Source organism: Caretta caretta, chromosome 1 (assembly GCF_965140235.1).
Source record: "Caretta caretta isolate rCarCar2 chromosome 1, rCarCar1.hap1, whole genome shotgun sequence".
Classification (NCBI taxonomy): domain Eukaryota; kingdom Metazoa; phylum Chordata; order Testudines; family Cheloniidae; genus Caretta; species Caretta caretta.
Genome location: NC_134206.1, coordinates 106329483 through 106355279, shown reverse-complemented (window position 1 = coordinate 106355279; position 25797 = coordinate 106329483). Strand labels below are relative to the sequence as shown.

Here is a 25797-nt window from a genome sequence, read left to right as displayed (position 1 = left end):
AGCTCTGCCTCGAGGGTGTGGAGCCTCTCTCCTGGGGAACTTAGGAGCTCTTAAGAAACTTAATTTAATTGGGCAGTTAGGATTCCATGCAATGAACACTTCAGATTTTTCTGTGATTGTTTTTAATGTTACTTAAAGATTGCTAAAGTAACAGGAAGACACTGATGCAATCTCTACTGTGGTAATTTGCTTATCTTCAAAGAAATATATTTGTAAGAGTAACTGTCACTTCTACATTTTGTAGGTGTCTTTCTCAGACCAACAACAAAGAGATGAGCATGGCAGCTTTTTATTCTTTGTATTTGTGTCTTGTTAAGAGAAGGCTAATTATGTAACACCCGAGTTGAAACTAAAGTAGAGAATATATTATAAAACAAATCTCAGCCTTCTCTTAATATTTAATCTATTTTCAAATCAAATTGAAATAAAATGTTATGCATATTTTAAAAGAAAAACTCACACACCATGCCTCCCATGTGATCATAGTCTTTTGGGCCTTTATTAGATGCTAAACAAAGAGGACGCTTGAGTTACTGCAGCTTTGCCTTGAAATCAATAATTATATTAAGATCCAGTCACATGCGGTCAGAGATTTTTCTTTCAACTGTGTATCCTCATGATGCCAACATTGGGCCCAGTCCTGAAATCAATGGGTGTTTTTCATGAATAAGGACTTCAGGTTTGGGCCTTAGGATTTATCTGGCAAATAAATGCTTAAAAAACTCTCACAAAAAGTAATTTGCTGGCGTTCATCAAGGCTGAGTCAATCATTGGCATATTCAGCAACATCTTACGTTGGAGAACTACAATCTCAAATACCAGTTAGGAGACTGGTAACTCAGTCCAAATGTTTGGAATGATTATAGCTGACGCAGACTGCTAAAAATTAGGTAAAGGAAATTCAGCCAAAGTAGATATTTAGAAAATGGTTTAAATATAAGTTTGGGTCAATACTCCAGCAAATACTATTAACTGAGGCACACATGCCTGAACAAATGCCTGTTTGCTAGAGGTAGAGCAAATGATCATCTAATAAAACACTTACAAACTAACAAAAAATATCTATATTTTGGACATTTCAGATGATAAATGCAACTCACATTCTATTGCCCTTCATGAATGTTTTTGTATTTGCTGTACTAAAAACAAATATCAAGATAGCACAAGTTTGTACAGTATAAAATGAGCATTAGAATCCATTTAGAATGGACAGGTTTTGTTAATATTTAAGTATGTCTACTCTCGTGGTGCATTTTCCTCTATTAATGTACCAGAATAATGCATGTAGGCCCGCCCCATTCAGGAAAGGCCAGCCAGCAAATTAGCAAGGTACTTAATTAATTATGTGCCTAATTTTAAGTACATTAATGAACCCATTGAACACTACTGAGATCTTGCTGCATCGGGGCCATAATAAAGAGGTAGCTCAATGCATACATATTTGCACTGTGATACTATCAGTTTGCAATAAAAAGGAATTTTTAAAAGTATTTTTGTGTCCTGTGTTTTCTATGGGTCTAATTCTGCCACCCATACTCAATTTGAGCAGTAACTTGTTCCACCAGTAGTCTCAGTGAAACCATTGGGACTAGTCACAAATTAAGGTATTGCTCAATGTTAACTAAGGTGGCAGAATCAAGCCCTAAATAATTGCAATCTTTGTTATTGGTGACACTGGAATCATAACACACTGTTCCCCACTTATCTCAGTTAGTAGGTACTTCTCAATTAGTAGGATATACTTATCTGAAATGGTGTATAATGTCCATGGACAGGGCATCTGTAAAGCCAACACAGGTCTCTCACCACTCTATCAGTTGATGAAAATACATTATAATGTGCTTTGTCTGAGTGTTAGACTCCATTCTGAGGAATCGGCGTGCGGGAAGTTCAGTGGGCAGGAGTGTGTCAACTCTGAAAGTTTGCTGACATGAGTGATGGTTTACAGGGAGGTTTTTTTCACAGCTGCAGTATAAACCCTTTAGAAGGCTTCAGGAACTGAGTTTTGATTGTTATTTTGATAATCCAGCTGCTAACATCAGAATATTGATAATGAAGAAAGGCAAAATATTTGAGCACTTAATCACTTTCTTTTGAAATATTACACAGAATCTCTAGTGTTGTGGTGTGAGCAACGGTGGAGGGGGAAGTAGGAAGAAAAGATTCATATCTTGAAAACGATGATGAAGAATTGACAGCAGTAGAGAATAAAACTGATTAGACACTCTAGGGCTTTTCCATTCTACTCTGCTGATGCATTTCAGTGTGATTCAGATGATTCAGTCTACATGCTAAATCTGTTTTGACAGAAGGCAGATTATTTAGAGTGTGTGTGAAAGAGAGAGAGAGAGATGGTGGGTATATATGAATGTATAATTTAACCATTTGCCACTTATAATTTTGACAATCTGATTGGTTGAATATTGGTCACATGGCGCAAAGTTAGTTTTATGCCACTATCCTACTAGTCATACTATACCATATGCTGTTGGGCAATGGACAACATCACTGACATTTAATGTGGACACCTTCCAGAAGACAGCCAATGTGAAGAGCAACTCTATGACCATCCAACATGGTGACCTCCTCTGCCTGATGACTTTCAAAAGTCACCTGGTCCCTTTGCACCCACTGTGGATAGGAATTAGTAAGCTTCCAGGTGTGTTGCTTTGGGTAGATAATCCAGCCAGCATCCCCGATGTCTCTTAGATGCACATATGGTAAGGTCAGAGGGAACCATTATGAGCACCTACTGCACAACACACGTCATAGAATTGCCTAAGAGGAGTCAGTCAGCTGGCCAGACCCTCCCCCAGGAGAAGGAGATGAGTGCCCACCCAGTTCTACAGCTTGGAAGAGGAGCTGCCTGTGAGCTCTCTGCCTCTCATTTAGTGGGGCTGGTTTTATATCCTGAATATAGCTGTTTGAATTATTCCTTGTCAATAATATGAGTTGAGAAGTTAGGCTCCTTTTTGCTGTTCACAGATTGTTCACAAAACAGGCTTTGGTTTTTTTTTCCAAATCCACTTGCTATTTGTAATGATTTGACAAGCAAACAAATATCAGCCTCTGGTTTGTCAATTAATAATTTCTTTAATCATTATCATTAGCTACTTGTGACATGTGATTAGTCACCAACGTCGCAAAGTATTTTTTCCACTTCCTGCCCTCTGACTGAACCTTTTTTAACAGGAATATAATGAATACCAAATGATAAACAGCTTTATCATCTGCCTAACAGATAATATATTTATACCATACAAATATTTGTTATTTGTAAGGAGCAATAGTAAAGATTATTATGATCACTTTTCAATAAGGAATGTAATTACCTAAATTGGAACATGTAGGTTAACATTTTTAGTAAAGTCAATCTGACAAATGCACTGATTCTGTTCCATACGGGTGTATAGCACATATTTTCATTTGTGCCTGTATCTCTTGGTATATTTTCTGTGTTTCTGTGGTGTGTGTATATAATATATACTACTCACATGTGTACACACACACAACAAAGTTACAAAACTCGCAACCCAAACAAACAAAAAAACATAGTTCACAGCAATGGCATAATAGCAAAAATGTCCAAAAGGCTATATTTAATTACTGTGCTTAACTCATAAAATACACACAGACTACATATTATAAACACTGTGTTTTTATCTCATGAGGTTTTGGTTTAATGTACAAATCAGTAAGTTTTGCATGCCTGGTTTTACTAGAGTGTCTTCATAGTTAACGTGTTCTTATAACATTCAGTATAGTTTATAGATCCTTTCCTTGTTTAAAGGTCCACTTCATTTAAAAAAGAAATGTCAGGCTTCTGTACTATGAAAGCCATAAAAATGGATTTTCTACAGCTTCCACAGCCTTACCTTGGTTTCCATGAAACATAAGTTTTTTATTGACTTGAACCCTTAGAGAGTATGTCAGATTTTGCAGAGCCAACAATTTTTCACTAGAGACCTATACTCAATGTGAAATCTTGAGGATTCTCTCTGGCTCTAACACTTTGACATACAAACCCTTTTCTTACACTGGCATTTCAGAAGAGAAGCAGGTAAGAGATCAGGGACTGTAATGAAGAATGGGAAAGCTAGAATGTGTCAGTATGTTTAGAATCTGAGTGAATGTACATTTGCCCTTGCATTGTGCAGTATGGTAATAGGTAAGGCCCTACTTAACTTGCGATATTGTGGAAATAGCAAATTCCTCAATATTAGGCTTCCATTGAAATTTTGACAGCAGGAGACCCCTTCTTCCCCGTGTGTGCGGTTGACAGTGGGAGCCCCAGTCACCCAGGAGCTGAGAGTGGGAGCCCCCACTGTCAGCCCTTGGAGGCCGCTATCAGCCCCAGACCCGTGTTCCCACTGTCAGCCCCGGGTCCCTACTCTCAGTCCTGGGATGCCAACCATGGGAGCCCACACTTTCAGCTCTGGGAGACAGACAGCGGAAAATCTCAGAAGAGTAATAATGGACTTTGTTACCACAAATAATTTGGTCCGTTATTACTTTTCTGCAATTTTCCATGGCTTGTCCACAACTCAGTTGCAGTTTTTTGACAATCATCCCGCAATTCAAGTAGGGCCTTAGTAATGGGCTAGCTCACTAGTAAATCAGAAATCACTTGTATGTATTGGAGCCTGTCCAAAAACAGCAGTGTCATTCTGTTTAAACAAAGAAAAGAAGAGGAATGGTGGAGGAGAGAAAAGGAAAATATGCCAGAGAAGAATGAAGAGATTCCGAAAGAAGTGTTTTTCACAGAATTGAACTTTTTCACTGGCTCTTATATTCTGACAGCTATGTATATGTGTAGAGTTCCAGATACCAGCTGTCATTCATAATGCTAAATTATTTATCCCAAGTTGAGTTCAGAGGAATGCAGACATCTACACACACACACACACACACACACACATATATATGTGTATATGTATATAATGTATATGTATAAGCATAGTTGAACAGTAGTCCCACTTGTTAAGTGGGTGCTTAAAGATGGGCTGTACAAACATGTGAATTGGAGCGATGCATCTAATTCCTTTAGGTGCTTTTGAAAAACCCACCTGAACTGCTTTGCTGGTTTGGGTCCCTAGTGTTTGCCCAGTATCATACAGAGAGACAGTGGCAGATATGGGACAGCTTGTATAAAGAGCCATCATTTTAGATGCTGTTTTCTTTTGACTTTGTTTTGCTTTGGAGCAAAAATATCTACTTGGGAAGAAATAGCAGTGTCCTTTTTTTGACAGTGACTGAGCCAGCATATGCCGAGAAAGAGCTTTCTGTCTTATCTGATGTCCATGAACAAGAACTCCCATGCCCTTTGTCAATGACGTGATAATTTGATGAAGGCACTGTAAGGGCTCACCCTCCCCAAGATTCCAGTTAAGCTCCTCTTTTATCTTACAAGTGGGGTTGCTTAGTTGTTTTAACATGTCTATTGAGTGTGTGTGTGCGTGTGTGTGTGTGTATGCAGGCATGTTTGTGCAGGCATGTTTGTGCACATGTGTGTTTGTTGGATACTTGAGTTATTCATATTCTGTATTTTTTCCCTTGGTTGTAAGTAAATTAACAAAGTATCGACTTGAAAAACAATGGAGAGAATATAGAAATAGAAGTATTTTTTTAGAAAAAGGCAATATGCTTTTTTTCCCAGGAAAATATGGAATCCCCCCTTTTACTTTCTCACAGACAGCTGAAGACCAATTCACCATAGCAAGTAATACCAGGCAGTTTGAATAGATGTTAAATTGGAAGATGGAAAAAAACAGGGGTAATGTAAAGCTGGAAGCAATGCCCACTTGTGTGGGGGGGTGGGGGAGTGAGGCAGAGAGAGAGAGTGAGGGAGAATGAAAAAGAAAATCCTCCCCAAAATGATGGTCATGAATAATTTATCTTTGTGCTATGAATGAACAAAACTGGTGTTTCATTTACTATACATGAAAATGTAGGAGCCTGGTGCATTTTCTACAGCAAGCTAATACTTGTATAACACAATTACAGCCCCACACATACAGTATTCATCCCATATCTCATGAAAATTCTGTGGAAAAATGTTAGTAATAACATAATTTTAAATACCTTTTATTGTATGCAATAAAACTAAGGGGAACATCTACTGTGACTATAAATCTTTGGCTTAGCCACTGAAGTGCTAAAAAAAGACTAATAGTTGCAACATGTATGTTGACTTACATGCTGGGTATGCATTATCATTGATGGGTTTACATGTAACTTCTTATATAACAGCAGAAACCTATGGGAACAATCTGTGAACTCCAAGGATTTGGGGCATCTCAGCAGATAGGACAGGATTCCTAACCATCTGAAAGCCAGACAGAATGTGAACTTCTTGGAGGCAGGCTGACAGGGATGTGGAACTGTACTGGCTGAGGGCAAGTTCTAACAAACCTGTGTGTTGCATAAATACCACACATACCTCAGCTCCAAAAACACAGGTTCTTTTTTGAGTAGTGTCTGTAGGGGTGCTTCACTTCAGGTGCACATGAACCCCATGCACCTTTGATTGGAGATTTTTGGAAGCACTATCCATTTGGCCTGCACATGTGCCCCAAACTTCCTAGTCCAGGGATTGGCAACCTTTGGCGCACGGCCTGTCAGGGAAATCTGCTGACGGGCTGGGAGGATTTGTTTACCTGCAGCGTCTGCAGGTTCAGCCTATCGCAGCTCCCACTGGCTGCAGTTCGCCATTCCAGGCCAATGGGGGCTGCGGGAAGCAGTGTGGGCCAAGAGATGTGCTGGGTGCCACTTCTTGCAGCCCCCTTTGGCCTGGAATGACTTCTATTTGTAGCCTGTTTTACAGACTATCATCAGCTGGGAAAGTCACCTGTGATGATTTTTTTTTGAAAGCTGTTATGCAAAATAAATTATATTACATAGCAAGTTTTGATTATGCAAGTAGAGGATACTTCTTGTGAGCATTCACAAGTTTGCTAATGTCCATAAATTTTAAGGTAAAAGTTGTTGGATTCAGGTAACATGATTAGTGAACATGAGCAGGCTCATGCAGGTTGTCTATAGAACCTGGTTCTACAGAACCAAAGGCAGATAGTCCAGTTTGGTAAGTATCTAAACTGGTAACTGGTATTATGTGATATCAGTGTGACAACAATTGGCTCTGTTTACATATACCAAGCACCTACTAATAGAGTTTACACAGTATAGAAATATAGTATTTCAAATAAATCCCACATCTCAGTTGAGTGCCATAAACACTGGGCTACAGAGGCACTGTCTGTCAATCTCTCCTGTTAGAGCTGTTCCACTTTGTACATATAATTAAATGTTCCTTGAGAAAGACAAGGAGAGACTGACTCCAAAGCCAAGTGGTTAAACCACTCACCTGGGATATAGGAGACTCAGGTTCATGTTTTTGCTCTATCTAATTCAGAGTAGCGAATTGAACTTGGGTGTTCCACACCCTAGGGAGTGACCTAGACCCACTAGTCTACTGGCTATTCTGATTAGTTGGTTTTCATGAGAAATTCCATCTTGGATGTCAGAAACCTTCCCGATTAAATTTTCATTGAAACCAAATTTCAGTTTTGATGAATCAACATTTTTCCAATGGAAAAAACATTTCATCAAAATGTTCCCAACCAATCCTACTCCTGAATAATGTTCACATCCTGTCCCACTCAAATGTATACACCCATTTATCTGTTTTTTTCTATACTCTATAATTGACATTCATAAACCAATATCGATTTTTGTAGATAATTCACATAGCATCTTTCATTTTTGGATTGTTTGCACTTTATAAATAGTAAGTGTCAGACTCTGTGAAATACAGCGTACATTACAGATAGGTAAACTGTGGCACAGGGAGGTGCTTGACTGGTCAAAATTATTGGACCAACTTCTGTTGGTGACAGAGACACGTTTCAAGTTTACACAGAGCTGCTCTTCAGGACTGAACAGCTCTGTATAAACTCGAAAGCTTGTCTCTCTCACCAACAGAATTTGGTCCAGTATAAGATATTACCTCACCCACCTTGTTCTCTAATATCCTGGGACCAACATGGCTACAACAACACTGCATACAGAATCAGTTGTAATTTCAAATTTTATTTGAGAACAAAGAATACATATATCATCTGGACTGCTGGCATGATAATCATTTATTGTGAATATACTCCATGTAAGCAGTTACAAGTGAATTTGTAATGAAAATATTTTTTCTTGACAATATAATAGCTAAAAGCTACTACAAAGGGGTTAACATAAACCACAGATTAGTGACGCTATTTTCAGTTGTCACGTAAAAACCTTGCCATATCTGCTGCCATTGCAAATATTCTAAAATAATAGCTTTGGTTCTGGAACTACCACCTTGGAAATAATTATAGAACTTAAAATTTTACTGACACTAATAAAAACTATAACTGATAAGATGAAACATGCCTACATTGAACCAAACCCTCTAGCAAATTAGTCCTTTGAAGGATCAGCTATTGAATTTTCAGTGTTTAAACTTTATAATCTCAGTTTTCCTTTTTTATTAAAAACAGGTATAGAAAGAGGAGAAATAATCAGTTAAACTATATTGCTTTTCAGCCTCTGATAGAAGAAATGTAGTTACTAAATCTTTCAGATATTTTTGAGTGAAGACAGAATGGAAATTTTCATTATCCAGCAAACTAGATAATAATCTTAGCCAGTAAATAATGTGTTTAAAAATAAACATAAATTATGTATTGGGAAACCAGGAAATTGTTTTAGGACTCAGTCCGTAGGTGTTTCCCTACAATGGCTACTTGATAGTCAGCAAATGCAATTCTTGCATTTCCTGAACGGTCACATGTATGAAGCAGTTGTATAGCTAATAGGCTCAAGTTACCATTATGAATGATAGTGTGTCTTAAGAAAATACCTTCCACAAGACTAAACCAAACAAAATCAATTTGCTTTAAAATAAATTATTCGGCTGGGTTGCTTTACTGCTTCAGGTGATGGACCCTTTAATGGGTTGGATCTGGATCACATGTAAATGTTCTCCCTGACTTTATCCCCTAGTCTGTGGCTGTTGATGTTCAGGCACTCTAATGTGCTCCTTAATCCTGCAGACTGCATTGGAGTTTAATTGAGGGGAAACAGCACCATCTACTGTGACCTTTTCTCTATTCGGTAAAATTACGAAGAGCAAATAGGCCAGAGTGTATTAAATAAATCTCTTTGAAATTCCTTCTGGTGTTTAGTTCCTGTGCCTTTTTTCAAATTATTTCTAAATTTTTTAGAACCACAGTTTATCTGTAAAGTACAGGACATGTGTATAATTTAAAGGTGCATCAGAGACTGGTACATCTCTACACAAATATGATTACAGAATAATATTAATCCAATCATGATTGAGTAATGTTTTATGTTTTTAAATCAGTCATTTTAGATGGCTTGGTTGGGGATTTCTTTACAGAAGTGGGAAGGTAGTGATATGTTATGGGTTTGTTTTACTCAGGTGATATTCTCTTAAAATTTGCTTTAAGAACCAGCATCAGCGTAGGTGTGCAGTACACTATGTGCTTCTGATAATTACAGTGCTATTGTCAGCCATCTATACTTCTGATTCTTCTCTTTTTCCAGACTGTCTACAAAGCCTGGCTCTGTTCCCAGTATTTTGAAGTCACACAGTTTCACTGCAGCAACAGAATTCCTTGCAAGCAATACTGTTTGGAGGTTCAGACAAGGTGTCCATTTATATTACCAGACAATGATGATGTCATCTATGGAGGACTATCAAGTTTCATCTGTACAGGTACAGTGCAGATCAGCATGTCTCACTAGTTTTCATTCCAAACTTAACTTTGAAGAGTGTGGCTAACCATGTTTTGTTTCCTAATAGTTTTAAGTATGAGAGCCTGAAGGAATTCTTTATCAAAGAGTTTCTGAAAGGTTTTAGGCATTGAATCAATACTTTCTATGCCACATTTTCTATAGTTTACCTGTGACCAAAGTAATTAACTTTACAAAAGCACATTTCCAACAGAAAACTATTCTAATCATTTGTATGCTTAATAATTTAAGTGAGAAGAGGTAACTTCTGTGTTATGTAATTCTAAGACATTGCAGACAGAATAGTGACTTGAGCTGTGAGGCTAATGTCTGCCACACCTGCCTTTCCCAGCACTCTCACATCTTATGTCTACCACACATTTACAGTAATATGATTAAGCTAATTTGCTAGTCATGTCCTCCTCCTAACTTTTAAAGGGACACTGTCAAGATAAAATCAAGGGTAATTTCATATACTCCTGTTGGCCATGGGACAGAGAGCCCAGAAAACTCTACACAGTGGAGGAATGTGGAGGATTCAGAAGAGGATATGAGGACCTAAATTTGCAGAAGTTTAGGATTCATAGCTGAACTCTTCTCCCGACTCCATGGATCCAGGATCATCCGCAATGATCTATGGGTCTTCTTCCCCAGTGTTGGCTGAACTGCCTCTGGCAGATGTATTGCCTCCCCAGGCAGATGTTTCGGGCATCCGGTGAGTGGGGTAGCTGTGGGAACTAATGTTATTCAGAATACCGCTAACTGTCTCTGAGTATGTTCAGGAAGTCTGGAGAGGAGCACTCCACAGAGTACAGATGCTCCTGCTCTGGCTGTACCCTGGTCTCACCTTCAGAACCCCAACACTCATGGATTTGGAATAAAGGGGCTTCAGTGGGCACTGGTGGAGAGCGTGTCATAGAGCTGCTACTCCCTATGCAGATCTCCCCAGTCTGGCTCTCCTAGGCTTCTGTTACTTTAGCAAGTACTGTTCCCCCAATATTTTTAATGATAAAATATTACCCATGGCACTAGTTCTTTAGGAACGCACCTTGAGGGTTAAAATAGTGTACTTCTTGTTCTTCACTCATTTTTCACAATGAAACTCAATTACTGACACAGAATGTCCCAAACCTTCAGATAATCAGTGAGTTGAAACCTCAAAGGAAGCTAGGTTCTTCAGGCCCGGAGTGCAGACCTCCAAGTTGCTCCCCTGCATTCTTGATTGTTAGCCAGGATGGTGCCCCGTCAGTTGCCACTCAAAGACTGTACTCTGGGTTCCCCAAGTTTGGATCATAGTTTAAAATATTCCATCAGACAGCTTTCTCCATGCCAGACAGCTCTATGGGAATAGTATGTGCTCTGGATCCTCCGAGCTTAGCACTCTGAATATCTGTTGTTGTGCCCTGGGGAAGCCAATTGATGCAACATCACTGGCTTTGTCCCAGCTTTTGGGAACCTGGATTGCAATGAAAATGTGCCATTTGGCCTTGGGGAAGACATACCCAATCTTTGGGTTACATTAAACAATGTTTGATTAACCAGATGTTTTGGACAACTGGGATTCAGTTACTTAAAACAGTTCTGTTCGCTGTAGACTTAATTTCATACTGTAATGTGGTAGGACAGTGGCAAAATACTGTTGTATTTGGATTTCCATCATGGGAGATGAATTTTAAAAATATAATGGCTCAAGCCACTTCTCAAAAGCCACTTCTCTTTTGGGTACCTCACTTCATTGGCTGCTAACTTTAGAAGCCCACAGCCTGATTTCCGAAGGCACTGAGCACCCAAATTGTAATTTAAAGTCAGTGGAAGATGCAGGTGCTCATGACCTATAAATATCAGGTTCTAGGTGTTTAACATTGGGCCCTCAAATTTTGACGCACCCTAAATTAGAAGCTGCCCTTGAGAATTTAGTCCTATATGACTGGCCTTGGGCCACATGATGACTCAGTGGTATAGTTGAGAATAGAATCTGAGAGTCCTGACTCCTAGAATGTTACTAGGACACACTGCTTTTCCACCATTGAGTTGATTTGTAAAATCGGAGAGGCAGATCATAGTGTTCATGAGGACTCCCCTGGTATATCTTATTATTTTGTGGATGTTGATACTAAGTCGTTTGCTAACCTCTGGCAAAATGACTAGTTTTACCCCACAGAATCCAGAAATTCCTATCCCACATGGGAAAGATGACAGAATGGAATGTAAGTTGAACTGCAGATTCGTAGCCATCAATGAAGGAGGATAATAATACTCTCTTACCTTCAACGCAGTTTACAAATAGGAACACTTCCAATGTGTGTATGAGGTAGTAAAATAAGAATTATTTTCCCGAGATGGGGGAAGCTAGGGGCTGCAGAAAGAGACTTTATTTACACTATTTATTCATATTTTAAAAGTGTTTATGCATAACATGGAACTCTCCTTACAAAAAGTTCAGATATGCACAAAGATAAAACTCCGGTATACAAAGACGTGCCCCATCCTGCCAATCCACCCCACAAAATCACTTTAGAGACAAATTTCCATCTCCTCATTTGTCCATCACATCCCTTGGTCTGACCCCTTCCCAAGCCAGCCCAAAATACATGGCCACCACAAAGCTTTCTTAAGATCCAGGCAAATGGGCTCTGACACACTAAAGTAAGGAAGGGAGCAAGTTTCATAATCAAGAATTTCTTAAGGACAGTGCTCTGCAACAAGCCTTCACTCTCTCAAACCAAGGCACCGTTAGCTTGAGTAACTCTGCTGTGCCTAACTATGACAATATCCTGCAGGGAGAGAGTCGGCAGGTTCTTTTGCAAGATTTTGACTTTTACTTTTATCGAGATCCAGCTGAAACTGAATCTAATTTTGCTAGTGGGAGATTTTTGGAGATTTGCTTGCCCTCGGGTGCGGCAGGACTTTGACTGGCTATGGAGCTGATTGAATTACACCAAAGCTTGTCTGGAGAAGAAAGGAATCCCTGTGTTTATGGGGTGACCTTCTCTATGAGAAATGACAGCCCTCCAGAGCCCCTGTTTTTCTTTAATGAGGTTTCAGGAGCAATAGTTTCACAATCAAGGTTTCTCTTCTTCCTTTCCATGGTAACAGGTTGTTTTCTCCAGGTTCCATTAGAGATTTAGGGAAATGGAAAGATGGACTGATTGACTCCTGCAGAAAGATGTTTCATTGTATTATTGCAGAAGCCAACAAAGCTGAAAAGGTGTATTGGTGGTTACTGTTTTTATCTGATATTGAATGCAGCACATAGCCCGAGATAAAAATATTAATGTTACATGCTGTTTTGTAACTGTGCCTAGATAAGAGGATACAGAGGGCTTTTTTTACTCAAAATACTGTGAACTGTGATTGCTATACAAGGTTTTAACCATTAGTATCCTCCTCAACTGCTAGAAGAGGGCCTCATCCTCCCTGATTGAACTAACCTCGTTATCCCTAGCCTGATTCTTGCTTGCATATTTATACCTGCCTCTGGAAATTTCCACTACATCCATCCGACGAAGTGGGTATTCACCCATGAAAGCTTATGCTCCAATACGTCTGTTAGTCTATAAGGTGCCACAGGACTCTGCCGCTTTTACAGATCCAGACTAACACGGCTACCCCTCTGACACTATCCATAAACTGTGACTTTTGATAGAGTAGGGGAGACACCTAGTGGGGAAAAGGAGACATCTCCACACTGTAAGACAAGCCCGGTGGTTTACTGGTTTTAAACAGGAAGGAATAAATATTATGTATCTAAACCTGCCTGAAAAGCAACTTTGTGCGTTATCTATAATATAGGGATTCCCCTTACTTTTCCAGAGTATAATGTTCCAGTGAGCAAAGCACTGCAGGGAATTAAGGACAGGTATTTCCTTGGAAGGGTCAGATGGGAAGAAAAGAGGCACTAGCAACTCTTACCCGTAACACTTTCCGAATCATTCTATTGCTAGAATATCTGGCTGTACGTATTTAAACTGCTTCTCCGTGTTCTTAAAAAAGTGGTCGCATTTTGAGTTCTAAAATCTAATGGGTTAGATCTTCACTTGTGACTGAGAATCATACAGAAAAGTTCAGCGGTGGAGGTGCAAGGCGCCCTTTGTACTCTTTCGGCCCTACCCTGGCTGAATATTGTGCTAGTCCTCCAGCATCATTTAGAGCAATTTAAAGCTTTCTTTAAATTACATGGACTGCCAATGACGCATACTTCTGTGTCCCCCAAAGCATTGGTTCTCAACCAGGGGTACATGTACCTCTGGGGGTAAACAGAGGTCTTGCAGGGGGTACATCAACTCCTCTAGATATTTGCCTAATTTTACAACAGATACATAAAAAGCACTAGCGAAGTCAGTACAAATTAAAATTTCATACAGACAAAATGAGAAAGTCAGCAATTTGTCAGTAACAGTGTGGCTGTGACACTTTTATATTTCTATGTCTGATTTTTGTAAGCAAGTAGTTTTTCAGGGAGGTGAAACTTCGGGTACACAAGACAAATCACACTCCGGAAAGTGGTCCAGTAGTCTGGCTCCCCGGGCAGTAAGGCCTACCACTAGCAACACCCTGACTCCCAGGGCAATGGGGCCTAGTAGCCAAAGTCAATAACAATACCTGGGCGCCCAGGGCAGTGATGCCTAATGGCCAGATCCAATACCAACGCTCTGCCTCACAGGGTAGTAAGGCCTAGCTGCCAGAGTCAATAGTAATACCCTGCCACACAGGGCAGTCAGGCCTAGTGGCCAGAATTAATAGGTTTGCTCTTGTCTGCAGGGCAGTTAGGCTTAGGGGCTGGAGTTAATCGGGTTGGGCCGCCTCCCAGAGGGGGGCAGCCATGGTAGGGAGACTTGGCCCCTCCTTGTTCCACCAGTTCTCAGCTCAGGACCCTGATAGTGGCGACCTCCGAGTGGCCTCCTCAGGTTCCTGGGTACCTGCTTGAGTCTTAGTGTCTCCAGCTCCTGAGCTGGAGCCTGCACCATGCATCCTTCCTCTCCAGCGACTTGCCCCAACTGAGCTGGCTGCTCCCACTTATACTGGTGCTACATCTCGAGAATGTCCAGAAGGGACATGGGGGCCTGTGTCCTCAGCCCACAGTGAGGAGTTAACCCTTCCCCATCCTGAGTGCACCCCATCACAGGCAGCCTCATCCAATTGCTCTAAGGTCTGCTGATATCTGATCTATGTATCGAGTCTTTGGCCTCCCCTCTGGTTGTCTTCCATCCATAGTAATTGCAAGAGCCATCCTATCAGTATAGCTCTCCAGTCTCCAATAGCTAGGTCTATACCCATGTAGCCTAGCCTAGCCTCTCTCAACTTGTCTTCAACTGAAGCAACCCAAATTAGGCCCCTTACCACCTCATGTTGTTTCCCATCATGGCGTGTCCAACCATTTGACTATCTCAACAACTTCATTGCCACTGATTTCCTTTCTTGTGGCTGGTCAAGTTTCTGTTCTATACAGTAAGATGGGTCAAATTACAGCTTTATACATACATTCTACCTTTTACCTTTACTGGCATCTTTCTGTCACAGAGAACTGGGGGCAGCTCGCACCATTTGCACCAAACAGCTTTAGTATGATGCCAGGAGGGCAGCATCATCAGCAACCATTAATCCTAGGTATTTAAATTCTTTCACTCTTTTAAGTTCTCTGCCTGTGATATCCTTTAGGGTGAGTCCTCCTCCCTCAGTTATCATAGCCTCAGACTTACCAATGTTCACTCTAAGTCCAGCCCACTCAAATCTGTGTTACCGTTGTTCAAAACTGGCTTGCAGGGTCTCAAAATCTTCTATGCATATTACTAAGTCATCAGCAAACAGCATGTTCCTAGGCAGCTCCCTTCATATATTTTCACTTATCGCACCCAAAACAACTGCAAATTAAAAGGGGCTGAATTCTGACCCCCTAATCAGGCCAACATGTACTGAAAATTCTGTAGTGTAGCCCCATTTAGTTTTGACTAAAGTAGTCACTCCATCATATATATCCTGGATAAGATGGATACAGCCTTCTGGCACATTTCTCAGTCACAAACTCCATCAAACTTGTTCTCTTGGTACATGATCGTACACTTTCTCCAGGTCCTCAAATGGAGGTGGCCCAGTTGCCATCTCCTTTCTCTGAACTTATCCATGAGCATTCATAATGCAAACATGTCATCGTTCATGCTTCGTCTTGTCCTGAATCCATACTGACACTTCCAAATTTCAACCGTTCAACACAGATACTTTTCAGTAATCTTCTCCCATACTTTCATAGCATGTGATGTCAGCTTCACTGGACAATAATTAGCACAGGGAGTAATGTTTCCTTTATGTTAAAAAATAGGTATCATAAAGCTTTTACACCATCCATCTGGCATTTTCCCTTTCTTAAGAATATCATTTCTGGTTGTAAACTCACTTTTCTCGAATCATAGTAAGTTAGGATGTGGGCTTCTGTGATGTCCAGAAACTGCACAGCAATATTACAGTATGTAAGTTGTTTTTTTCAAATGTGTATCACATTTACCCTTTCTACAATACACTCACCAATGCTAAATACCTTTTACCAATGATTGTGTTCTAGCCTGATTTGGGTTAGAAGCAGGCTATGTATTCCTCCTCCTCTTTTCTCAGCACAAGGTGCACCAAAAAGGAAAGTAAAAATTAGTTTATTACATAGCTTTTGGGGACAGACCTTTAGCTGTTATGAATCACTGAAGCTCCATGACTGTAGTGGTGCCACACTGATTTACACTATCAAAGAATCTGGCCTGATATGTTTTTTTATAAAAATGGTGTAAGTATTGCATAGAATAACAGTGTGTTCATTCCCTTCTCCCAGCACACACACACAAAGGAAAAATGTCCCAGGGACAACTGCCTGAAACAGCCTGCCAGACTCCTCGATCCATTGGCAAATTAAAAAACAAACAAACAAAACTTCATCAAGCTTGTAGTTTGAATGGAATCTTGAAAGGCAAATTAGTTCTTAGAACAGGAAAACAACTTCTTCATTGGTTTAAAAATAATCTGTCTGAAGGAAGACTAACTTTGTTTTAAAAAAAGATTTGGTTTACATTTCATTTTATTACATTTTGTATAGTTCAGATTATAAAATGTATATCCAGACAGAAGCATTAGTGTATCGCAGACACAGCAATCGGGAAATGTAGAAGACCATCTGGATAAAATCAAGGAAAGCTGACTTCCAGACCGAATTTAAGCAAGCGCTTAAAATCTTTTCCATTCTCTCTCATTCCATTTTAAGAAAATGCTAGTATAGCCATCACCAGGCTAAAAAGATAGAGGCGTACATTCTAGATATCTAATCCTACCCATTGTGACGGGTTATCTGAGCCACAGATTGCAGATTATTCTTTTCTGTCCATTTGGGCCAGTGGACATGCTTGATAGTACAAATACTATCCACAGAAATTTAATTTAAATACCAGTTCATGTATCATCCTGCAGTGACACTGTATGTGGAAGTTTATTTAGGTGCAGTGTGACAGGGGACTCTTAAAGTCCAAACTGTTGCTGTAGTTTATTAGATGCTGTTTTTTAATGTTTTCCTGAATCCTTTCCATATATTCTTGAATCTGTTACTTTTTCACTAAGAACTCAGATTGTGCAACCCTTTCTCACAGCAGTGAGCATTTCTGTGAGTAGTCCTCCTGCGGTCAGAATACTTGCATGAGTGGATGTTCACTGGCATAAATGTAGAAGAATCAGGCCTTATATGTGCTTAACAAAGCTGCAGGCAATAAACATCTCATTTTCTGAGAATAATTAGTTTGTTTGCTTAGGACATGGAATTAGGGCCGAAGGTCACAAAGTTTAGATCAAAAGTTTTGGTGTTTTAGTTCAGACCTTTCTCTATAAAGATGTCCAAGTGCATTGTAAAGAAAGAGGTATGTCTAGTTCTCTACTTTACCTACCTATATTTACCAGAATTAATTGCTCTGAAAGGGGAAATGTTACTCTAAGTGCTGGCATTGTCTGATGCAGTGATGTCACCTTTGGATGTTTCACTCCTGGAGCCATTATTTGCCCTGTGCTTCACAGCAAAATTGCTCAGGCTACATTCCTGACTTACTCCACCTGGCCCTGCAGTTACCTCTTATTTTTGGGCGTACCTTCTTTAGGCAGAGCAGGTTTTGTCTGTCCCTCAGATTGGGATTAGAAGTCCTGAAGAAAACATAGTTTGTGGTTAGACAGAAAAAACTTTATTGAAAAAAAAACCTGATTTTCAAAACCTTTGGCTTTCAAAAATATATACAAGTAAAATTGTGAGGACCAAATCATGAGAGATGATGTGCACCCACAACTCCTACTGAAAGGAATTGAGGGAACATTGTCCCAAATGACTTCAAATTCTGTATGTGAACGCATTTTATACCTCTTGTTTGTCTCCCCGTAGCTCTTTCTTTGTAAAGTGTAGTAGCTTATAATTCCTTTTTAACTTGACTCAGTTAAAACTGAACACATTTAATTTAATCACACTAAAATCTCCATTAACCTAATCACATTAAAATATCCATCCTTAATGCTGACCTCAGCTATAGTTAGTTATATTCCCTACAGATATATGTGCAATGCTGAAGTCTATCATGTGCCATTTGTTTGTGGAAAATGATGTGGTTATAGCTAAGAGTTTGCTTTCAGATGTACCTTTTCAGGAATTGCAGGTGCGGAGAGGCCGGTATTATGTTGAAAATTAGTGAACCTTAGCAGTTTCCTCAGACTAAAACTCCTGCTGGTGAACTTTGGGAGGCCCCTGAAAGTGGGAATGGGGGCAAAACTCCAAAGGCAGATAGAGCGAGGGATGGGGTAAGGAACTATGTATGTAAGTGACAAAGGCAGAGAGGAAGCTGTGCACCCAGGGAGGTTGTGTCAAAAAATGGAAGCACATATTGGATTCCATAAGGTAGATTGGCTTCTCTTGGTACAGATATAAAATGCAGTGATGAATAAGGGAAATATCTTTTTTCTGTTCAGTTTTACAGTTTCAAATGCGGCCAGTCTGACAGGTGTCATGGTGATTCAAATGTGTATAAACTTTAGAATTTGTAGAGAGTATGGCTATGGTAATTTAGCTACACGAAACCAAAAGTGATACTTAGGGTCAAAAAATCTGTAGTGATCTTTCATTGTTTTCGCTGGGAAAGTTGGTGGCTAGATTATCTAAATAGTATAGAAAATTTAATTGTTATTCAATTTAGATGTAATTCTGGAATTAATAAATTATTAAATATGTCACTGTACATGCAGAGACTAAGTTAAATTGCTGAATTGAGGAAGAGAAGAATTTTAATTGTTAGGGAAAAAAAACCAATGCCACTTATGGAGTTGCTTCTACCAATGTACTTGTAGTGTTCATGAAGTATTTAAATATCTTTTTGATGGCTAACTTGTATAAATGGCCTTTGGTTTCAAAGGAAGTCTGTGTTTTCCAAAAACAAGAAAGTCAGGAAATATAGTTGGAACGGTAAACAAGCAGCAGTGGGATCAAAGCATGAACAATATTCTGTGTCTCTTCAATTACAGCTAATAGTTTGAGCTATTGCAGGTACAGAGCTGTTTTCATAATTTCCTCCATTTTAAGGTATTTTCTTTATAGAAGTACAGTTACCAAAGATTTTTTATCAATATTAACTTATGTATGCCATAGAATGATCACAGAATACCTAAAGTTAAAAATGAGACTGTTTCTTAGTATAGGCAAGAAAAAATACTGACGTGTTTCCACAGCAGAGTATCTTAAGAAAACATTAAACATGAGTGGTGCTGATAAAGGTAAGAATGCAAAATTTTCAAATCCGGGTAACCATAGGTAAGCACCTGACTCCACATTTTAGGCAACTAGAGAAGTGGACTGCTGAACACTTATGGAGCAAATCCTGAGTGGGAGCACTACAGGAAAGCCAAGAGCCTATTCTAGTTTCCAAAGAGTTCAAAGAAGCTTTAAAAACACAGATAAATGCAGACCCGCTTTTTAACATAACACACTATCGCACTGTTTACTTGGATGTGAATATAAAATATGCCACCTCAGATTTAATTTATATTTACCAGTGCATTGAGTAAACTCTTCTGTTTAGTAGCATATCTATACCATAGAAATATTGGCTGAAAGGGCTAGGTTTTATCTTATGTTATGCTGTGCTAATTTCTTCTGTACAAGGAGTTAATGAAATGCCAACAGTATAAAGTTTGGGCCTGAGCACATTAAGATACGCCTACACGTCTATCTGCTAGTTCCCGAGGGACGCTGTGTAATTGGCAGTATTTTTTAGATAAAACAAACATTTTTCTAGAAGATAGTTTAATCTATAAACAATAACAGTGGTTTAGCCCTTCAGAAGGGCCTGATCCTAATACTTCATTACTGGTAAGTTAATTTCTAGCAATACCTCAAGCTGTCATGTGTGTGAATTGCTGATATAATGCTGAACGAAATGTTTTATTACAACATGATTTTAAATCAAGAAAAGATCTCTGATCATTCATTAGACATTCTTGGACTTGTAATGCCAACTCTGAACTGTGTTCTCTTGACTCTTCTGTAAAGCAGATTTGTGGGAAGTAAATAGCACACTATGACATTTCTGATCTAATCTATAATAATGTCAGAAATATAGAAATAATTATTCCAAAATACACAAATTATGTCAAATTGATTAGTCCAGACCAGTTCAAAGTGAAGGCCTAGTTATCTAGCAAGAAATTTCAGGAGATCCAGTGACTATGTTCTTTTTTTGTTTCCCTTTCGGCAGTGTTAAGAAAAGAAGAACCGAATCAGAGGATCTTGTTGGGGTAGGATCTGAAAGTGGATGGGGAACAATTGAAAGCTGATGGGTTTAGAAAGTTTTGTGGTGAAGTGTTACGCACCAGTTTACACCAGCTGAAGATTTGGCCTTTAATGTCTACCTTCCCACTCACCGTGATATTATTAGGACACGTTCATTGTTCAATAAGAACTTTCAAAATGGTTTATAGAATTAATGTTTTGTGGAAAGGGGGTCCAAAGTTTGAGAACTCCCTCATTAACACAAACCCATCCTTAGGAATAGATTTATCAGTACCCCAAGGAAGGGACTTTAAATGTTAGGTTATTCTGACTGGTATACTTGAGTTATTGCTTTTTCACTGTAACCCACATTTTTCCAGAATGACACTCAATTCCATACTTTTATAAAAATATTGTTTGGCTGCTAGTTCTTTGATTCTCCCCTTTGATAGACTAAAAGTATTACCTCAACAACTCTAATGACCCAGGAAGGCAAGAACTACATGAGCCCCGAACTTACGCTCAGACCTGGGACGGCTTCGTCTAGAGAAGTTCATTTCTGAGAACTACCAACTTCTGCCATTCAGTCTGTTAATGAAATTAATTTTCTGTTGTATTTATCCTACAGGGCTCTATGAAAATTATCCAACCAATGCAGAACCAGAATGCTGTGATGTCAGATGGGGACTATTACCAGATAATCAATCCAAAGGGACTATAAAAACAAGTGACTCATCGATGTGTCACAGGACATCGCTCACAGTTTCATCAGCATCAAGACTGTGTAACAGCAGACTTAAACTGTGTGTTCTTGTATTAATTCTCTTGCATACAGTACTTACAGTCTCAGCAGCACAGAACTCAACAGGACTGGGCTTTGGAGGCATAACAACTTTGGAAGATAATTCAACTAACGAGGAATAAAAGAAAGGATACATGTCAAACGATAGACACACAACAGGCCCATGTGTACTACAGTCAAATATAACAGAGACTGGGTGCTTTTACCCTCAATTCACTTCTTGAAAGGCCTTCTGGGTAAAATTAAAAGGATGGGCAACAATCCAAACAAGGACACATGAACACAAGCTTTTTATTGACTAAAAGGCTATATGGTGACTTAAATTTCTCACACCATTTTATACACTGTGTTTTAATGTTTGGAGTTTCTTTTTTTGTTTGTTTTTTGCACTTGTTAATACAGGATTTTATTTTTGGGACGGTTTCTCAAAGCTAAACTTAAGTCTTTTCACTGTCGATATATTTCTATTCATTGTGTATGTTCATCTGATAGTTCTGTCTTTTATGTCCTGTCAGTTTCTACTAGAGGAATGACTGCTGTGATTCCATGGCATAACAAAAAAAAAAAAAAAAAAAACCAACAAAAACAAATTTAAAAAAACAACAACAACAAAAACACACAAAAAAATTACAAAAAAACACACACACATACCCCCACCACCAACCTAACTGTCCTTTCCACCATGGAAAACATTCTTCCTTCCCCCTCTCCCATCTCCCTTAAGCAGACAACATCCACTTGCTTCTGTCTGTGTAATCACAATGAATGGGGTACACATTATTCTGGTGTCCCTCTGCCACTGTTGCACAAACCAGCTGACTGAGCAAGCCCACCCGGAGCATGAGGGGGGTTCCTTTTAGCTGAACAAACAAGTGCTCTCCTTACAAGGCGGGATCGGACGGGTAACAAATGTTTAGGTATGGGAATCCATAACAAACTGTTGCTCCACTTCCCGTTTGAAAGAAGAAGTCCAGTCCTTTGCTCGCTGGTCAGTTGAACAGGAGTAGCCTTTCTAGATAGCATATGGGAGACCAGTTAAGCTCAGCGAGTTGAATAGTTGGGAGGCCTTCCTCCTACTGGAGGTAAAGGATCGCCATTCGTTGTGAATTACGTTTTCAGTTCCACGGCAGTCACATACCCAGCAAAGGTTCAGAGTGTCCAGGAGCAAAGGGATTCAGGAAAAAAAGAAGCCTTTTTGTTCTGACACAGCTCCAGTAGAAGCATTTGAGCACCAACAGTACCTGCCGTGTGTTCAGTCTTGAATCCATTGCTTTTCTAACAAGCTGCGTGTTGCTGAAAGGTATTAGAGTTATTAAGGATGCCACGTGATGTGTTAGCACAGCTGAAGAACATGGGTTTTTTAATAAATAGGTCAACCATTTTCATAAGTATGCGATGAAACAGCAAAGAACACACCAGGCTATCAGTAATCAAGGGAAAGAAGAGTAATCTGATTGCCTTTTCCATTGCTTTTTTTTTTTTTGTGTGTGTGTGGGAACATTTTACCCGCTGAGTGTATGAGTATTTGCTTTATAAAAAGGCTTTTTAGAGTTTACAATAGAATCAATGGAAGGAAAAGTTAATAAGGGCTGTTTTTAAACATTTTACATTCCTTCCTATTCTCTAACTACACTTGGGAAGTGCACTTTAGAGATGTTTGCTGTGTAGCTGGGAAATGAAGGAAAACTATAGGAAATGTTCTCTTAGCAAATAAAGTTTAGTTACCTACTTTCTAGCTTTGAAATATCCCTTGATAATTTTTTCCATTATAAGAGCATTTAATCACTGCTACTTAAGTATGGAATATTTTTTAATTCACATTTTATGGTTTGTGAAATTCTGCGGGGGAGGGGGGCGAAGGAAACCCTACTGCTTAAGCAGCTTAAAATGCATTTGTTAAGATGTAAAAGCTCAAATATTTTGCAAGAGTATTTCGTTTGATAGTGTTTTACTATTACTGGGACTGAGGATCCTAAAATGATCTGTGCAAATACAAAAAAGCACCAAAAAATGCAAAATTCTTCAGCTCATTTGTGTTTCCATAACCTGTTCCGTTCCCCCTACACAATATATTCCATTCAGTAAAACATGGTGCTTTTTTTTGCTAGGGGCACATGTGTTAATTGCATTGAACAGATGTAAACTGTGGGAAAAAGTGTAGAAATGAAAATGAAAAAGCCTTAACTAATGGTAGAATGTAGATTACGAAGAGGATGGGAATATTCCTGAAAAGTAGTGGAGCAATAACTGGACAGTGCTGTGGTACTGTATGATAGCTTATGAGTCACATTACTGAGAAGGCACTTACTAGGTGAGCTCTTGTTCAACTGACCTCTTAATTATATTAAGTGTACATGGTCAGTAAACAGTTTGTTATAACCTTTATCTACCTCTGCTGTGCAAAGGCCATTCAACATCTATTTCTGTGATGTTCTTCATATTTTTGTTCACACCATAGTTCATTTTCATCTATTTTTACACTGCACCAGTACAGTAGCAAGTCCTGTTCATCCCCAATAAACTGGCATATAAAGAAGAGTTACCATTTCTACTCACTGAACCCTATTTTTCCTCATGGTAACCTAATGTGACAAATTATCTCTAAGAAATATTATTTCCTCCCTCTCTGTCTCTCTCTCCCCTTTAGTTTTTCTTTAAAGGTGTTTTCAACTGGTGTCAGTGAGAAAGATGACTCCTCCACTGCTTGGCTACACTCAGTAACATATGTCATACAATATGGGGAGAAAGACAGCTGAGAAAAAACAGTGGTGACATCATCACATGCATAAAACAGCCAAATTAAAGTTGGGTAAAACAGAGCAGGAAGCAATTACAGAGTCTTAATCATTAAGTATAAAATGTAATAAAATACTCCCCTTATCCCCACCCCGAGTTAGTGCCTGCAGTTAAATGGTCTGTGAATTCTCTCTGTCTTTTTTCTTCTTTTCTATTTCTTTTGTTTAAAAAAAAATAATCATGTTCTTGGGGTGACTACTGCTGTGATATTTGTTACCATTCCAACAAGGTATTTCCACTCCAGCAGTGTGGTCTGAAGCTTCTCTTGGTGACAACTAGGAAATCACAAGTAGACAAAGACTCTTTTATGAAGTTAAGCAACACGTAATCATGTATGATGCAAAATTTCATTTTGTCCACTCCTCCTTCGTAATAGTTTTCCTGGCACAAGCTTAAGCATGCTTGATATTGTGCACATCTTACTTTTTTTGCCAGAATAAATTTGCATCTTGCCACTGCTGTAACTGCCATCTTGTTCCATTTCTCCTTGTACTGTATGCCTATTACATACATGATAAAGAACTGGCTTAAAAAAGAAAAGATAACACTAAAATAATTCTTCAAGCAAGTGACAAAAAAAAAGAAGAAAGAAAGACTAGAATAATATTTATTTTGCAGTCATATGGAACAGATTTTCCCCATGTCTTTTATTGTCTTATTTTCTGCAATAGGGAAAATTCACAGTTTGTGCAATATGTTAATACTGCTCAACCAAATGTCATATAACATAACCAGAGCTATATGTTATTCCTTATTGCATTTACATTTGGTAATATGTTATACTGACTTTTTCTTTCATTAAAGAGCCAGCATCCATTTTTTGCAAATATAGCAGGTGAAGGCTGTCCTTCTGCACGCCATAACTTAACGACAAAAACAAATGTAGAATAAAGGATTAGCTCCATAATTGATGAAACAGAGCCATTGACTGCCAATAAATCGGTGGAACAATAAAGATACACCAAAAATGGGTTTTCAAGAAATTCCATCATGAGTGGTCAAACAGTAGTTTTCATCTAATAAAACAGGGGAACAAAGAGCTGTATACCAAATAGTAGAGATGGCAGGTTTCATTGGGTATCTGGTGTTGGTCTCAACACCTAATCAATATAATTATATTTGTTATTACAAAGTGGAGGGATAAGGACTTTGTCTTCCTGCTTTCTATGTATCTATATATTGTGAATGGCCTTGCCCTAAGTATTGCATTGAAGCAGAAAGCACATCTGCTTATCATTGTAACTGAAGACACCACACACGCGTGCATGTACACAGTGAAACCTGTCTTAAGTGACTACCCAAAGCGCAAGCAAAAATAATTTGCCTAGCAGAGGTAGTTAATTAAAGGTCAAACAAAATTATACTAGAAACCTTAGAGAGAAATTGAAATGGCTGGGGAGGGTCTCACTGGAGGTGTTCCTCACTGCAGGTTTCACCGTATATCTTAAAAATGCCCAGCCCTTCAGTGAACTCTTTGTAGATGGAACTCTGGCTCTTCTTGGAGCCCCATTGACTTCACTGGAAATCCATGAGGGCACAGGGTCTATCCACTGAGAGCTCATTGCAGAGTCTGGGTCTAAATTTCTGATCATGTAGTCTTTACTCCAGCAATGTGCCTAAATAAAGACTGCAGGATTGGTCCCTAATG

At 39.1% G+C, this 25797-nt stretch overlaps 1 protein-coding gene across 1 annotated transcript in view; it reads left to right on the top strand.

The window, feature by feature from the left end:
* The window catches only part of NALF1 (NALCN channel auxiliary factor 1), a 779391-nt gene extending 754335 nt beyond the window's left edge, over positions 1-25056 (top strand). Inside the window, exons 2-3 of the mRNA XM_048854809.2 lie at positions 9601-9772; positions 21180-25056. Coding sequence (XP_048710766.2) covers positions 9601-9772; positions 21180-21475 — 468 coding nt within the window. The 3' untranslated portion in view covers positions 21476-25056. The remainder of the gene's footprint in view (positions 1-9600; positions 9773-21179) is intronic.
* The last annotated feature ends 741 nt before the right edge of the window (positions 25057-25797 follow it).